Source organism: Anthonomus grandis, chromosome 4 (genome assembly GCF_022605725.1).
Source record: "Anthonomus grandis grandis chromosome 4, icAntGran1.3, whole genome shotgun sequence".
In the NCBI taxonomy this organism is placed as follows: domain Eukaryota; kingdom Metazoa; phylum Arthropoda; class Insecta; order Coleoptera; family Curculionidae; genus Anthonomus; species Anthonomus grandis.
Genome location: NC_065549.1, coordinates 6,627,497 through 6,644,332, shown reverse-complemented (window position 1 = coordinate 6,644,332; position 16,836 = coordinate 6,627,497). Strand labels below are relative to the sequence as shown.

Genomic DNA, 16,836 nt, shown 5'->3' with positions numbered 1-16,836 from the left:
AAAGGTGAGAACAAGTACGACCTGCAAAAAATTGTTGCCCCAGCGGCCAATAAATCCTGGATCTTTGCCTCGGGCTTTGTCCCAGAAACAAAAGCAGCTGATGTTGTCAACTTCCTCAAAAAATATGAACTGGAAAAAAGACAGCTGGTACAGCTCTTTTAAGGTGGGTGTCCCCTGTCATAAGAAAGAAGCCATATTATCACCCAACTTGTGGACAGTGGGTACCACAATAAACCATTTTATGCACCTGCAAAGCTCCCGGACCACAGACCAGCTGAGGACTTCCGAGGTGCAGTAAACGCCCCTCCGTTGCGTAATAAGTGTTCTTCGAATAACTTTAACAATTGTAATGATTTTAATGTAAATTTTTCGTCTTTTAATATTGTTCACTACAATATCCAATGTCTCCGCACTTCTTTTTTAGATGTAGAGGTACTCCTCAATGATGTATCAGCAGATTGTTTATGTATTAATGAACATTGGCTAGTACCAAACCAGCTTTACTCAATAACTATCAAAAACTACCAAATGGTTTCAGGCCTCTCCAGGTCGGTGATGACTCATGGCGGTGTAAGTATATATATTAAAGAACCCCTATCATCTGTTTCATTAAATCTTGAGAATTTATCTATTGAAAAACACTGTGAGGTAACAGGCATTCTATTAGATATACATGACATGCAGCTTGTCACTGTGTATCGTACTCCTGATGGCGACTTTGATCAGTTTTTCAGTGCAATGGTAAAAGCTTTTAAAAAATTAAATGTTGACAAGCCTCTCATTATAACGGGTGACTTTAATGTGCATTTCGGTAAAAGGGATATTAGGGCGTTGGAGCTTTGCAATTTCTTTAGGTCATTTAATCTGAGAAAATCGGTAAGGTTTAATACACTCGGTAACAATTGTCTTGATAATGTTTTTACTAATATTGATTGCTCATTACTTACGTCTGAACCTGTTGATCTAACTCACACCTCAGATCATAAGGGCATATTATTTAAATGTCAAGTGGCTCGCACAAACTTTAAAACTCGGATAAACTACAGACCTATTACTGATGTAGGATTGTCTACTTTATGTAACACTATGTCCTCTCTAGACTTTGATTTTATTGATAATATGTCTCTAAATGTGGATTTGCGCTTTCAACTGTTTATTGATTCTATAAATGATGCAATTAAATTTCCTTTTTCTTAAAAATCAAGACTACTTGGGCATGATAAATCTCCTAGGGTGGTGAATTGGTTTGATGGTAACTTGAGAGATATGCGGGAGAGGCTAAGGTTCCTTGTATCATTACATAAAAGAGACCCCATTCTCATGCCAAAAGAAATGTTATCTGATTATAGGAAAAGGTATAGACATGCAATTAAAAATGCTAAAATTAAATCAAATGATGATTTTATTATGAATTCAAGTAACCGCCAGCAGGCTATGTGGAGCATTATAAATAATAAAAATCAAAATTTATCAAAAAAAAGCTCATCACTTAATGCAACTAGTTTTAATCATTATTTTTGTTCCATCGCTGAGAAAGAATTAAGTAAACTTGAACATACTGACCAAACTTTTCAAGTATATCTGAACTCCATTCCACATACCAACCTGTTACCCTTCAGGTTTAGAACAGCTAGCCCTAATGAGGTCATGGAAGCCATTGATGAATTAAAAAACAGCCACACTCTGATGGAATGAACACAAAAATTATCAAAGCTATAAAAAATGAAATTATCATTCCCTTAACTAAATTAATCAACCACTCAATACTCACTGGCATTTTTCCAGCAGCATTTAAAACTGCAAAAGTTGTACCTCTTTTTAAAGGTAAAGGATCTGCTGATGACTATAATAGTTATCGTCCCATCTCCCTTTTACCTATTCTGTCTAAAGTGCATGAACGAATCTTAAAAAACCAGATTAATGACTATTTTGAGTCAAATCAGCTCTTTGCAGTAACTCAATTTGGCTTCAGAAAAAACAGGACAACAACTTTAGCTATAGACTACTTTACAAGTAATATCCTGGAAGGATTTGAAAAGTTTCTTGATACATTGGCCTCGTTCCTGGATCTCACAAAGGCTTTTGACTGTGTGACACATAGCATTCTTCTAAAAAAACTGGAAGCCTACAATTTTCACCGGGAAGCAATTAAGATGCTTGAGTCATACCTGTCGAATAGAGTTCAGTTTGTTGTCTTTAATCAGAATAAGTCTGATATTAAGCCTTTGAAATATGGAGTTCCACAGGAGTCTGTCTTGGGACCCATACTATTTCTTATCTACATAAATGATCTGGCCTTTTCACAGGGGGGCTCTGTTAGCACTGTTCTGTTTGCTGACGACACAACTTACTATCAAAGTTATCACCCTTCAAATATCATTAATTTAGATCTCCAGACCCCGGAGAATAACCTCTTTCAATGGTTCTTGGCAAATCGTCTTTCTCTCAATAGTTCAAAGTCACAAACACTTAATTTTACTTTGCGGCACAATACATTGACTGAGCATCCTGCTTTTGGAAGCTGTTCAGATGAGGCTAAGTTTCTTGGTGTTCACCTTGATCCAGGATTGACTTGGGAATAACATATAGTCAAACTGTCTAGTAAACTGTCCAGTCTGTTATTCCTCTTTAGAAATCTAGCGGGAATTACTTCCTTGCAGGTCTTACTTACAGCATATCATAGTAGTTTTCACTCACAGCTAACTTATGCCATACTGACATGGGGTCATTCCTGCCATATAGATAAAGTATTTGGGCTGCAGAGAAAGTGTATTCGTATTGTGACTGGTCAGGGTTACCGAGATGACTGTAGGGAATCTTTTCGGAAGCTTAAAATATTAACTTTGCCGTCCGTGTACAGTATGCAGTGCTTGTTGCGTGTTCACCAAAATCTGGATCACTATAGAACCCACCTACATTTTCATAATTATGAAACTAGGAATTGTAATGAGCTAGTGCCTGAGTTTAACCGGCTTGAGAGATCAAGAAATGGAACCAGATACTTTGCACCAACATTTTATAATTGTCTTCCAAGAAACATTAAATCTCTTAGCCTTCCGCAGTTTAAAAAACAAATAAAAATGCATCTTTTGAGGGGTGCATTCTACTCATTTGAGGAGTACTTCTCATCTCAATTTTAATTTTAATCTTATATGTTAATATTGTCTTAATAAGAATGTATTTTAAGTGTTTTAAGTTTAGTGCAAATAATGTGATTAGATGTTATATTTTATCTGCTTTTGGGCAAAACTTGTTAATTTGTATTTTATCTTTTATCCTTATTTGTAAGTAAGTGACTTGACTTGTAATAATGCATTGTATGTATATTATTATTAATAAAATACTACTACTACTACTAATCTCTTGCTGTATACATGGTGGAGCTCGCTGAATGAACTGCATTGTCAATACTCACGTAAGTTTAATTTTAAAAATATCCAAATTTTACAAATAATAATAAATAGAGGGTTTTTTTGACATGGAATCAAACCCTGGGGCGTATATCTGATACCAATTTTAAACCTTTGTAAGTGTACCCTATATTAATTTTTTGTTTGTCTTTTTGTTTTTTGTTCGGAACTATTTCCTTTTAGTATCCTCTGATGATGGATACCACTGTGTTCGAAACATGTCGGGAATTTTAAAAAACTGAATGTTTAATGAATAAATGGAGGGAGACTGCAGGATTTTCATTTTACCATAATTCTAAAAGTAAAAAGAGTATTTTTTTCAGTAGTCCTCAGGGTATATCAACAAGTTCCTCACGTTGAAAATTTATCGCGACTAATAAAAATTAAGAAATATTTATAGTAGATCAATTAATTACAGGAGAAAAACAGACTTAGTCGTGAAAATGGCTATTAAAACCACTGACAGATATATGTTCTTGTAAAATTACTTTAGAAAATATACCTTTAGGAATAAATTAATAAATTATTAAACAAACCGAGTGGTATATAGACAGGATACGCGATTTTGCATACTCAGCCAAAGGATGTGACAAAATTGTCCAAGGAATAACAATAAGCAATAATATTTAATTCGAAATGTAAATTTGAATACGCATACAAATTTTTAGTACCTTATCAGCAGTTTCGAAATCAGTTATTCAACTTTTTATTAATAAAATGACGCTTACTTCATTCATTTCTAGAGAGCTAAACAAAATAAGAAATACATTTGGGCCAAATATCACTTTTAAGATTTTCGTCTTTATTTTCGCAACTGAAACAATAAATAATCGAGATTGTTGCGCAGATAAATGAAATTCCCATAGACGCGAAACGGGTATTTTTACCTTATGGCGTTTTCCTTATATTGTTTCCTTTACGTGCCACTTCTTAAGGAATTCTCATGACAAATTCACACGCGGTTGTGCATTAGACTGTGACTATATGGTGCACCTTATGTCGATACGCAGGTGCCGCTCAAACACTTGACTAATAATATTTTTTTAATAGAAAATGACCTAATTTAAAGTTGAAAAAAATGACGATATATTCTAAAAAATTTGAATATTTACCTTAACATTATGGAATTGGTAAATGAAAAGGGATGAACTATCTAGATCAGCTACAACTCTCATGCTCTTCAGATATTTAAATCCTTGTTAAACCACCTTGAATTCGCTGGTTTATACCAATAAAATTAACGACAATACGACCGTAATGACCAACTAATATTAATTCCATGTACTCGACCTAATCGGTACGCTAATGGCCACTTGTCTGTCTAAATTTCTTTCAAAATCCAATTAAGTTTATTATGGTAACAACAACAACCTCTTTATGCCTAGCCTCGGTTATTAGTTAAATATTTTAACACCTGCACGTCGTTAAAAGCCAATAACTTTAATCTGCTTTTTTCTTTTGGGTAGATAGAGAGGTACTATTGTCTAATTATTCTAAACCCGGAGATGGAAAAAGGTTTATAGATCTTGAAGGTAGAAGTAACAATGGACAATTAGAGTTTATTTACATTTTATTTGGGTTACGAATAGGCATGGAATTTATTGTTTGAATAATAGTTTTTGGTTTAGTGAGATTATGAGGAATGAATTTTATAATAAAAAACATTTTTTTTATAACTATAAGCATTTATTAACAGAAGAGCGCATAAATATAAAAATTACTCACTTTATTTATATACAGGTTGTCTTTTACCATTATAACCGCACCATATGTAAGTATATTAAAAAAAAATCAGTCCCTTATATTCTATCCTTATCCTAATAATACTATGAAAGTCTCTTATATATACCTTATTACAAACATAACCTCTTAAACCAAATAACTATCTTATCTATGTAAATAGTAATTAATTTATAATAAACTAATCTAATTCCTAATTTAGGAACTTTGATTGTATATAATATAATAATTATAATTTGTAAATATTTACTTTTGTACAATATGTTTTTTATTTATGTAAGGCTCGGTAAATAAAATCATTTAAATAAAAATGTATATTGAGCAATCACCTTCAAGGTTTAAAGGTCATATTTGATTGCTATTTTTGGAAAGTTATTAATTTTTGATAACGCGTAGATATATTTGGTCAGATACTAGGGAAATAAAAATGTTGCTTTGGGTCATATTTCCTAATTTAAAAGTGGAAAAATTTAGGTTCTATCAAAAAATACGGAAGATGTTTTTTTTCTAAAGGAATATAATAGTAAAAAAGCCTTCTTAATGCAAATTCACTCCAAATACGAAAAATGCCAACATGTTCTACATTTGTGATTTTAATCGACATATGGCATACATAAGTAAACTCATATATATAGTCAGAGCAAAACGGCTAGTCCCATTCAGATCTTAGAAGTTCACAGATAACAAGAAACACAGAAGTGCACAAACAACCAAACAATATAATGTAGCCAGTCTAACCAATGAATTTACCCGAATTTTGTACCAGAATAGACTAGACCAGAAACTTCTTCGAAGTATTCGAAAAACGTGCTCAGAATCCTGAAAATTCATGAAAAACTTAAAGTCTTACTCAAAAATTATACCAACAAAGAAATGCACCCATCAATACCAAAACCTGTTGACTCAAAACAGAGAAGAACATTTGTTCAACACATCTATGGATGTGATACAATTATGGTCAATATTGACCTTGTTTTACGGAAGATCGTGAAACAAGGAATCAAGCAGAAACAAAAAGATATTCTTTCTGATCTAATAAGACCTGGAATAATTCATAGAATATCTGTCCTAGGAAACACGAATTGATAGAACATTTACTTAAAAATGACAGAGATATACGGATACATACTGATTTACATAACATACTGATTTAAGAAACTTTCTTAAGGTATTTTAAAGGTAGTTTAAGCAGCAAGGGCTTTATATGGTATTGAAAATACAGAAACATTAAATCAGCGAGTAGCCTTTCAGAATATGACCTTCACTTTTAAATTCGAAAATGCAATATTCCATGCAAAGCCACGAGAGGTTTTTACTGTTCTTTATCTGCTTGCTTCTCACAAAGCCTGACGTAGACGTAGATGCACTATCATCGGATATTCAGATATGCTTCAAATTTCACTCTAAAGAAATCACCAGAATAGTCAGAGAAACTTTTCCTACTTACTCGGCTTTAGGTTCAAATTCATATGAGATTCCTAACAGGTTCTAGAAGTTACTATAGTCTTAATTATAGTGACTTTGGTGTGATCTAAATAAGTGAGCATGAAAGAGATCAGCAACTGTGATGTCGTTTAATCACATTTGTCACATATTAGTTTAACTTAACTACTACAACTCAAACATGATATTAAAAATTGCTCTTCGTCACTGACAACCAATATTCAATTAATTATAAAACCAATATCGGTTATTAGATCCAACCAATACTAAATGTTTGTTATCATCATTTCAACAACTCACTTGGTGCATCAATAAATACTTAAATGGTGATTAAGTCCCTGCAGAATGGAAACTGGAATGTTCAAACTATAGAGTTAAGCTACATGGATTTGTAACCAGTACCATGAGTCGTCTTTATATCGGAGAGTTATCCGAGATCTCATTCAACAGGAATATATGAACACGCTGGAACGAGCTGGAAGAATATGTACGGATAAAATCTTAAAACAAGTTATAAAAAAAGGTCATCCGTAAACCAAGAAATACATTTTATGTTCATAGATCTCCAGAAAGCCTATGATACAGTCCCTGTCAAGAAGTTGTTGAAAGTTTTACAGGAAACCAATCTTAGTTGAACTATTATAAAAGCTCTCATTTATACAATTTATTTACTTGCCTTTATTATTCAATTTGCTGATGACCAAGTTATCATAGAGAACGATAAATACATGCTTCCAATATATGGCGCGACTTATATCCAGGACGCGACAATAAGTTGTAGGAATAGTATAATAACTGGGAACTGGAAGTCAACACACAGAAAACGAGATATCTCGCCATAGGAGCAGAACCATTTAATCCAATAACATCCTGACTATACATATTATATAGATGAAGTAACTAGCTAACCAGAAGAATTATAGGATGGCTAAATGGTGTACTATGGAGTAACGAAATTGAGAAACAACGTAAATACAATATATATGGAATACTCATTACAAGCAGTTTAACTTATGGAGCAGAGAAGTGGATAATAACGAAACAAAATCGAAAAAAACTTAAAGCGACTGAAATGGATATTTTTAGGAGATTACTGAGTATATCAAGAAGAGATAGAGTTCGAAATGGTGACGTACAACAACGAATGGGAATAGATGGTTTGATAATGATACACATAGAGCAAAAAGCAGCTGATATGATACGACATGTCTAAAGGATGGAAGAAAGAAGACGAAATAGCAGAAAACGAAGGAGACCGAAGAAAACCAAGGAAAAAAAAATTACAAAAATTTACGGCGATTTTTCTGAATTAAATTAAGAATACATTTTTTTTTAATAAAATTAAACTTTTTCTTTCCCAATTTAAGACCCTTAAACTGTAATTTTCCCCACTTTAATCGATATATGGCAACACCGCCACCATTGTTCCAAGTAACGGTTCCTATATTCAAATTTAACGAGCACGCACCTTATAAATCGGCCAAATTCGTCACGACTCGTGGATGATCGAGTCAGCAATGTTGTCATATCATACGAAAAGTAAGACTGTCCTTGATATTTGAAATATTTGTTTTTCTTCCTCTTCATAATTAAAAAATATATAAATCTTTTAAAAAATAGAAAAATATACGGGCTAATTTTACTCCAAAATGTCTCAACACAAACCACTGATTATTTTCATGAACTGATCCAGGTTTACGTGAAAATGCTTTGAATTAAAATAAAATTTAATTTTATTTCAGGATCATGGATTCTTCCACATGAAAAAATTGAAATGTCAAATTATTTATTATATGCAGTTTTAATAGACGTATTAATGGATATTGTAATATAAAGATGTGGAAATGATCTATTAATTTAATGGATTTTATGGCTTAATGGTTTTTGATGGAATAATGGCGCAGTCGAGTAGGTTGAATGTTTTCAAAGATTAACATAAAAAAATAATCGAAAACTAGCATCAAAATGATTAGATAATTAAAGAAAAAGATGTGGATTTCAGTTTAATTTAGCCTCTTAAATTTTTGTACAAATATATTCGTTGATTTTTAGAAACATAATTAATTTACAGGACAATACGAAAAAAAAATCCACATTCTTAAACTGTATTTTTTCCTATTTCTATCGATATATGGCAACACCGCCAGCATTTTTCTAAGTAACGGCTCCCATATTCAAATTTAACGAGCGCGCACCTTATAACTCGGCCAAACTCGTCACGACTCGTGGATGATCGCGTCAGCGCTGTTGCTATATATGCGAGAAACGGCTGATTTCAAAGTACCTTAGTTAAGCACCAATTGACAATTAAAAAAACTCATTTTCTCCACAACCCACCAATTGCACTACCACTGCTCTGCTGCACCCTAGTGTTCGCTTTTGCCACATCATACAAAAAGCAGTAATACTTACTTGACATCCTTACAATATCACATATTGATGCATCAGTCTAACTTCACTAAAGTTTCATAAAAATAAATAAATGTCCATAGAAGAAAATAGAATCCTCACATGTCACCCATACCATAGCTTCCATCTCATAGAACTCTTCCAGAAACTCGAATTTCGACACTTGGTTGTACTTAGACCGTACCGTAGGGTACAGGTTGTCACACTGTAGATGCCAAGAAGTACGTGCTAATTAACAATCCTCAATCCATTTCATTCTACTTCACATCTCATAGTCTTCCTCCATAAACTTTTCTATTGCCATTAACTTCACCAGTTGATGAGTCTTCACTTTCTTAAGTGGCGGCTCGAATTTCTTCGATAAGGTTGTACTGGTTAAGTCTACCAGTCTCGGTACTGTCCTGAACATGCTGCTGGACAAACTGTAGACTCCCGTATTGGCAAGATTGATGTACTGTAGATACTTCAAATGCACAAAGCAATTTGGTGACAAATAGTAGAGCTGATTGTGGTCCAGAAGCAGTGACGTCAGATGGGGCATTCTGGCAAAAGTGATGTCGTATACGTGGATAATGTTATTTTCAGATAAAATTAGAGTTTGGATAAAGAACGAGCGTAAAAACGGTATTTCTATGTCAAAGGTGATGTTGTTTAGTGCAAGATCTAGCTTCGTAAGTTGATGGTTTCTTATGAAGGTATTCGAGTCCAAGTTGCTGATTTTATTGCTGGATAAATCTAGTTCTCTTAGCTCCGGAAGCTCCCTGAAAGCTCCTACGTCTATCGAGGACATATTGTTATGGGAGAGCTGTAGATTGTGGAGATTCTTATAGAGGTTCATGTAGAACACGTAAGGAGATAAAGTCTGTATTTGATTGTAAGCCAAATTGGCTTCGGTTATGGAGAAATTTCCTAGTGGAACTTGACTCAGGTTTTTTCCCATATGGTCTACAGTAAGTGGGAAGGAGTCTTCTTCTGGGGAGTCTTCTATACTGTACGGCCAACATGATATTCTGAAACAAAAATTACTGTTTGTTTTATTTTGAAATGGATGTATGGCAACATCGCTTGTAATGGCCACTAAGCAGATTAAAAGTCGTTGTTGCCTTATTGAGATTTGATTAAAAAAAATTAATAAATTTAATTTATATTTTATAGACTTTGTGTATATCAAATTTAGGATTTATTTATCATTTAAATCGAAAAAATATTTGACCTTTCTATATATTCGTAGTATTTGTTTTTCACTTTTTTAATAAATAAATTATTCAAAAATAGAACTAAAAATAATTCTTAAAATATTGTAAATAAGTTTAATTTATTTAGTTTAAGTTTTAGGTAAATTAATTTTATTCTAGTTTTTTAATTAAATTTTATTTAAATTGCAATTTTTTTCAATAATAGGAAAAATTAAAGGCTTTTCCAACCTATTTAATTAATTATATTTGTATTTTTTTATTAAATAAATATGATTTGAACTATATTTTATTTAGGTTTCAATTTTTTAACTAAAGTTTTTTTTTTAATTTTTACATGAAAATTTTAAATATTTAAGCATTTTTAATATTTTATTTTAGACTGAATTAAGTACTTTACAAAAAAAGGATGATGCGACTGAAAATATTATTAATAACAATTTTTTTTAAAACAAAAGAATCAAAAATAAAACGAATATAAATTTATTAAAAAATTAAATTAATATTGTGAGTCAGTTTAATTAATTTATTTAGCTATTCAAAGTTTTAGGTTAAACAATTATTAGTTTTTCTAATTAATTTTAAATTTTAATTGCGGTAGTTTTTATTATTTGAATATGATCTTAATTACAATTTTTTTTACAATTTAAAATAAAATTTTCAATTATTTAAGCATTTTTCATAATTTGTTCTGCATACTATTTATTACTTTAAATATTTAATAGAAAAATGGAAAATTGGGACAGAAAATAAGATAATTATAATTAAATATTTTTTTTAAATAAAACTAATAATAATTTATTAAAAACTTAAATTAATATTGTAAGTAAGCTTAAGTAATTTATTAAGCTATTTAAAATTTTAGGTTCAATAATTTTTTTCTATTAAATTTAATTTAAATTCCAATAGTTAAAAATAGGAAAAATTAATTAAACGCTTTTGCAATTTATTTAAAATTATTATATTTACATATTTTTTATTAATTAAATATGAGAAAAAAACATTTAAAAATATAAATATATTTTTCTTTAATTCTTAAAGAAAAATGTTAAAATATAGGTATTTTAAAAATATTTAAATTAAAATTTTCAATTATTTAAGCATCTTTTATCAAATATTATTAAATTAAATTATTTTAAATATCTAGTACGAAAAATTGCGACAGAAAATAATAATAATAATAATATTAGTAGTAATATAATTTTGGCCGTTGTTTATATTTTTTAGAATTAGAGAATAGAAAAAAATAAATTTTAAAATTTATTAAATTTGCGATATATAAATTTAAAAAAAAATAAATGAGAATAAAAATTAAAATGTTGGTAAAAAGTGAAAAAAATGTCAAGAGTTAAATTATTAATAAAATAAAGGTGTATGTAGAACAGGTACATAATATATTTATACTATGTCTTATATATATTTTTATTTTATTTAAATACACAAATAATTTCTCAGTAAGGAAATTCATTTAAAATTAAAATAGAACAAATTTAAAAAGCATTAAAATAAATTAAATAAAATTAAATACATTGGGACACATTTCTCTTAAAATTCAATTAATAGCCCAATTTCGCATATTTTCAAAAAATAAATAAACAGACGAAGAATTTACATATAAACACAATAATAAATTAAAATAGAAAATATATATTTAAGTGACATTAAAGTGGCTATAGGTAAAAATTCAAATATTCAAAAATAATGAATTTAATTAGGAAAATATATTATTGTATAATTTCTGTAAGAAAATCAGATATAAGAAGCACAAGGGGGATTTTATATAATTAGCCTTAAGTAAAAAAGTTTATTAGTTTAAAGATATTTAAATTAAAATTTTTTATTATTTAAGCATTTTTAATTAAATTTTTTTTTTTTTTTGACTACAAAAAAATGCGACAGAAAATAATAACTCGAATTAAAAAAGTACGAAAATAAAGTTTAAAAAAAAATACAAACATTATGACTCCCTTTTTTTTTAAATCCAATTAACAGTTTAATTTGTCATTCTCTCAAAAAGTTAAAAAAATATAAAATAAATAAAGATTCTAAGAATTTATCAACTTATTAATGTTTTCCTAAATATATAATAATTCCATGAAGGAAACTGGAAGTATAAAAATATACAAATAAAGTATAGGAATAACAAAGAAAGGTATACAAATTTTGATATACCAAACCAACCAACTTTCTTAAATTATTTTTCAAAGTATTCTAATTCAATTTCGTGAAGGCTCTAAAAACCAATTATTAAAAATTAATTAATTGGAACTACAATTCTCAATTGAAGCACTCAATGACGGTATTATGACGGAAATAAGTTAGTTGTAGTGTAAAAAAACGTTAATCTGAAAAGGAATGAGAACATTGCAAAATGAAAAACATTTCCGTATAAATATAATTTGGGAAAAAACACGTGAACATGTGTATTTAGAACCTCACCTTTTATCCAAAGAAATGACCAAAATGACAGCAGCTACCCTGGCAACATCCATTTTAAGACACCAAGACACACCACATGGAACATTTACACCTTTACTTTCGCGACTATAAATAAACTATCGCCTTTATTATTATTATTATGAATAATAATTATTGTAATCACTGAAAATGTATATAAGTTTTATCATTTATATAACCCCCGGTTGCACAATAGTACGGCTAGGGTCGAGTTTACCGTTTCTAACACAACTGCGTGCCCGACTCTATACATATATTGTTTCGCGAAATTTTCCAATATTATTAGCATTTAGGCGACATTCAATATTAACATAATTTGCGCAAATTTATACGTCCGATACCAATGAGGGATTGAAAAAAATACCAAGTTTGTAAGTACATTATAATATTCGACGATTATGGTTGTCGCCGCGTTTTTAGAGGTTATCAGCTCGGTATAGTCGTGTTATCGGTGTTAAAGACAAATTTAGTTTTGAACTTGCGGGGTCAAGACGTGCTTTTGGAACGTTCTTGTGTTGGTCGGTCATTATCAGCTCGGACTTATTAGGTTAGGTTTTTTAGGATTTATTAGGTTAGTTCAGAAATAGCATGATCGACGTTCTTATTTGAGACGTGCTGGATCTACTCTAAAAAGAGCTAAAGTTTTAAACAATTATATATTTTCACTATCACTTTTTCCTGGGAACCGTCAGTCAGGTGTGTCATGCTGTTTAGATCATAAACAAGATTTTTCCAAATCTATGACTTTGATCTGATCGGTCCTTTTCAAGGATGTATTACACTTGCACTTCAATCAACAAAATTTCTTTTTGTTTCAAAGAATTTTTATAGGCGATATTTATTTAACAATAATGAAAGAAGTTGATAGTAGTATTAGTAAGTCTTACGGTACTGAATTGAACCAAATATCTAAGTTTAATTTATCTGAAAATCTAAGGTTATATACAGGATTCTAAAGTGATAGTTTTACAACTATTACGAACATTGCCCTATAAACGAAAATATCATTGAGCGATATTAAGTAATTAGAACTTATTGAAAATTGAATATACATTTTTAATTCATTGTAAAAGATGTTAGAGACATATTGTCTAGAATCTATTATCCTTCTTGAGGTTAAGTCATCGTACGCTTTAAGTCTAAAAACTGCCTACAGCCATGAATTTTGACTTCAACTGCCTGGAAAGAGTAAGAGGTTCAGTTAAAGAACGTTGATTTCTTTCTACACATTATTCTGTTATTTCTTCCAGGAAGTTGAATTATTATTTGGTTTCTTCTGGGAAATTGATTTTTTTCGTCTTTGAAGAATTCAACTTTCTAGAGTGTTGTAGGCAGTTGAATTCTTCATCTACTTCCAAGCCGATGAATTATTGTTGGATTTCAGCTTTGAAAAATGCAATTTCCTGGAAGAGGTTGAAAACTATAGTCGACTGCCTTGGAGAAATCAAAAAATATTTTAATTTTCTGGAAGAAATCAATACGGAATTCAATTTTCTAAAGTGCTCAAAAGACAAAAAGTAGATAAAATCAAAATTTGAACATTTCTATGTAGATTCCTTAAATAATTTCATTCTTCCAGGCTGTTGGAAAGGTTAAATTCAAAGTCTGGAAGAAATTCAAGAAAAATTCAAATTTTTTGAACGGCGTGGAAAAAATTGCAGAAGAATTCAAGGAATTCTAGAAGAAGTACAAAAAGAATCCAATTTCCTGGAAGAAATCAATGAAAAATTTAACTTTCTCGAGGAACATGAAGATGAATTCAACTGCCTGGAAAAATCCGAAAAAAAACCAACTTACTCTATAAGTCAAAAAATAATACCTATTTTTATTTTAATTTAATATTATTAATATTAGTCTATAAAGTTGTTTATATTAACTTTTTTAGCCATTTTGTATACTTCAATTTTTTAGAACTGAAGAATGAGTAAACTGCCTAAAAAAGGTTAAAAAAAACAACTTCCTGGAAGAAAAATTTAACTTCCTAAAAGTATTCACAAGTCAAAAAGTAAGCAAATTAGATATTTAAATGCAAGTTCTTTAAATAATTTCACTGTTCCAGGCAAGTCTTTACTCATTTCTTCCAGAAAGTTGAGATTTTCCTTCTTCTTGGATCTCTTCCAGGGAACTAAATTCTCCTTCATATTCTTCCAGACCGTTGACTTATTCTTGTATTTCAGCTGTAAAAAAAATGAAGCTACTTGGACGAGATCCAAGAACATTTCAATTGCCTGGAAGAAATCAAGGACAAATTCAACTTTCTAAAGTATTCACACGTCAAAAAAAAGACAATATAGAATTTTACAAATTTTTACTTCCTATATTGTTCATATGAACCGAATGTAAAGCACCTAGAGATGATACTTATGAATGAATAGAGATGGTACTAATGAATTTCTTATTATATTCTTTAAAAAACTATTATTTCTTATTTAATGTTGGAAAATCGTTTTTGTATATTATTCCTTTATTTATTTTATTGTATAATAATTGACAGTCAAATGATAATTTTTTTTGATAATTCTTAAAAAATTGGTGTAAAGAATGTTGAAGTCAATAATTGCTATAACAATTCTTAGATATCAAATTGGTTATCAGTCTTATTGTGCTAGATTTTGCGTAATTAGTCGGTATAATTCGTGGGCAATTTTTTCTGTACTAGAGGATTTTTCTAGACCAGTTCTTTAGTTTAGTTTGGGAAAGTTAAAAAAGTCGGTTTTTATTTGGTGTTCAACTGCCTGGAAGAATTGTTTATATTTTTATCTTTTTCCAGGCAGTTCAACTTTTCTTCCTGGTAGTTTTCCAGGATGTTATTAATTTTTGCTTTCTTCTCTTCGTCTTTCTTTTATCTGAAAGTGAAACAAATTAAAGCCATTTCTCCAGGCAGTTAATAAAAATGGAAAATTCATTAATTTTAGCTCCTTTGGGGAATTAAAGTTGAAAAAGTCAGTTTTTATTCGATGTTCAACTGCTTGGAAGCAATGCTTTCATTTTTGTCATTTTCCAGGCAGTTCAGCTTTTCTTCCTGGTAGTTTTCCAGGATGTTTTTAATTTTTGCTTTCTTCTCTTCTTTGCTTTCTTTCGCCTGGAAGTGAAACAAATTAAAGCCATTTTTCCAGACAATTATTAAAAATGGAAAATTCATTAATTTTAGCTCAGTTTGGGGATTTAAAGTTGAAAAAGTCAGTTTTTATTCGGTGTTCAACTGCCTGTAAAAATTGTTTTTATTTTTGTCTTTTTCCAGGCAGTTTAACTTTTCTTCCTGGTAGTTTTCCAGGATGTTATTTATTTTTGCTTGCTTCTCTTCGTTGCTTTCTTTTGTCTGGAAGTGAAACAAATTAAAGCCATTTCTCCAGGCAGTTAATAAAAATGGAAAATTTATTAATTTTAGCTCAGTTTGGGGAATTAAAGCTGAAAAAGTCGGTTTTTATTCGGTGTTGAACTACTTGTAAGAATTGTTTTTATTTTTGTCTTTTTCCAGGCAGTTCAACTTTTCTTCCTGGTAGTTTTCTAGGATGTTTTTAATTGTTGCTTTCTTCTCTTCTTTGTTTTCTTTTGTCTGGAAGTGAAACAAATTAAAGCTATTTCTCCAGACAATTATTAAAAATAGAAAATTCATTAATTTTAGCTCAGTTTCGGGAATTAAAGTTAAAAAAGTCGGTTTTTTTTCGGCGTTCAACTGCCTGTAAGAATTGTTTTTATTTTTGTCTTTTTTTTTCCAGGCAGTTCAACTTTTCTTCCAGGTAGTTTTCCAGGATATTTTTAATTTTTGCTTTCTTCTCTTCTTTGTTTTTTTTCGCCTGGAAGCGAAACAAATTAAAGCCATTTTTCCAGAAAATTAATAAAAATGGAAAACTCATTAATTTTAGCTCAGCTTGGGGAATTTTTTGATTACTTCAACTGCCTGGAAGTAAAACAAATTAAAATCAATTTTCTAGAGAGTAGAAGAAAACTAAAAAAATAATAAGTTTAGTTCAGTTTAAATATGCAGTTGATGTTTATTCGCTGCACAACTGCCTAGAAAAAAATGTTCATACTTTTGTCCTTTCCCCGGCAATTACACTTTTCTTCCTGGTAGTTTTCCATTATCCAGATAATTATCCAGAAATGACTTTTTTATCCGAACAAACATATCAAAACAATTGTATAATACAGACTAAGAGTAGGCAACATTGTTTTCCAATTAC

At 30.2% G+C, this 16,836-nt stretch overlaps 1 protein-coding gene across 1 annotated transcript; it reads right to left on the bottom strand.

Moving 5' to 3' along the window:
* Positions 1 to 8,173: 8,173 nt before the first annotated feature.
* Positions 8,174 to 13,057, bottom strand: LOC126735238 (leucine-rich repeat-containing protein 15-like). Its single transcript, XM_050439187.1, has 2 exons — positions 12,635 to 13,057; positions 8,174 to 10,012 (listed from the first exon to the last, which is right to left on the bottom strand). The coding sequence occupies exons 1-2, from the start codon at positions 12,685 to 12,687 to the stop codon at positions 9,265 to 9,267; spliced, it is 801 nt and encodes a 266-aa protein (XP_050295144.1). The 5' UTR covers positions 12,688 to 13,057; the 3' UTR covers positions 8,174 to 9,264.
* Between the last annotated feature and the right edge of the window lie 3,779 nt (positions 13,058 to 16,836).

Coding starts and splice junctions, on each gene's coding strand:
- LOC126735238 (XM_050439187.1), bottom strand. CDS start 12,687: ATGGATGTTGCCAGGGTAGCTGCTGTCATTTTGGTCATTTCTTTGGAT. Junction 10,013..12,634: donor GTCATTTCTTTGGATAAAAG/GTGAGGTTCTAA, acceptor TTTTTGTTTCAG/AATATCATGTTGGCCGTACA.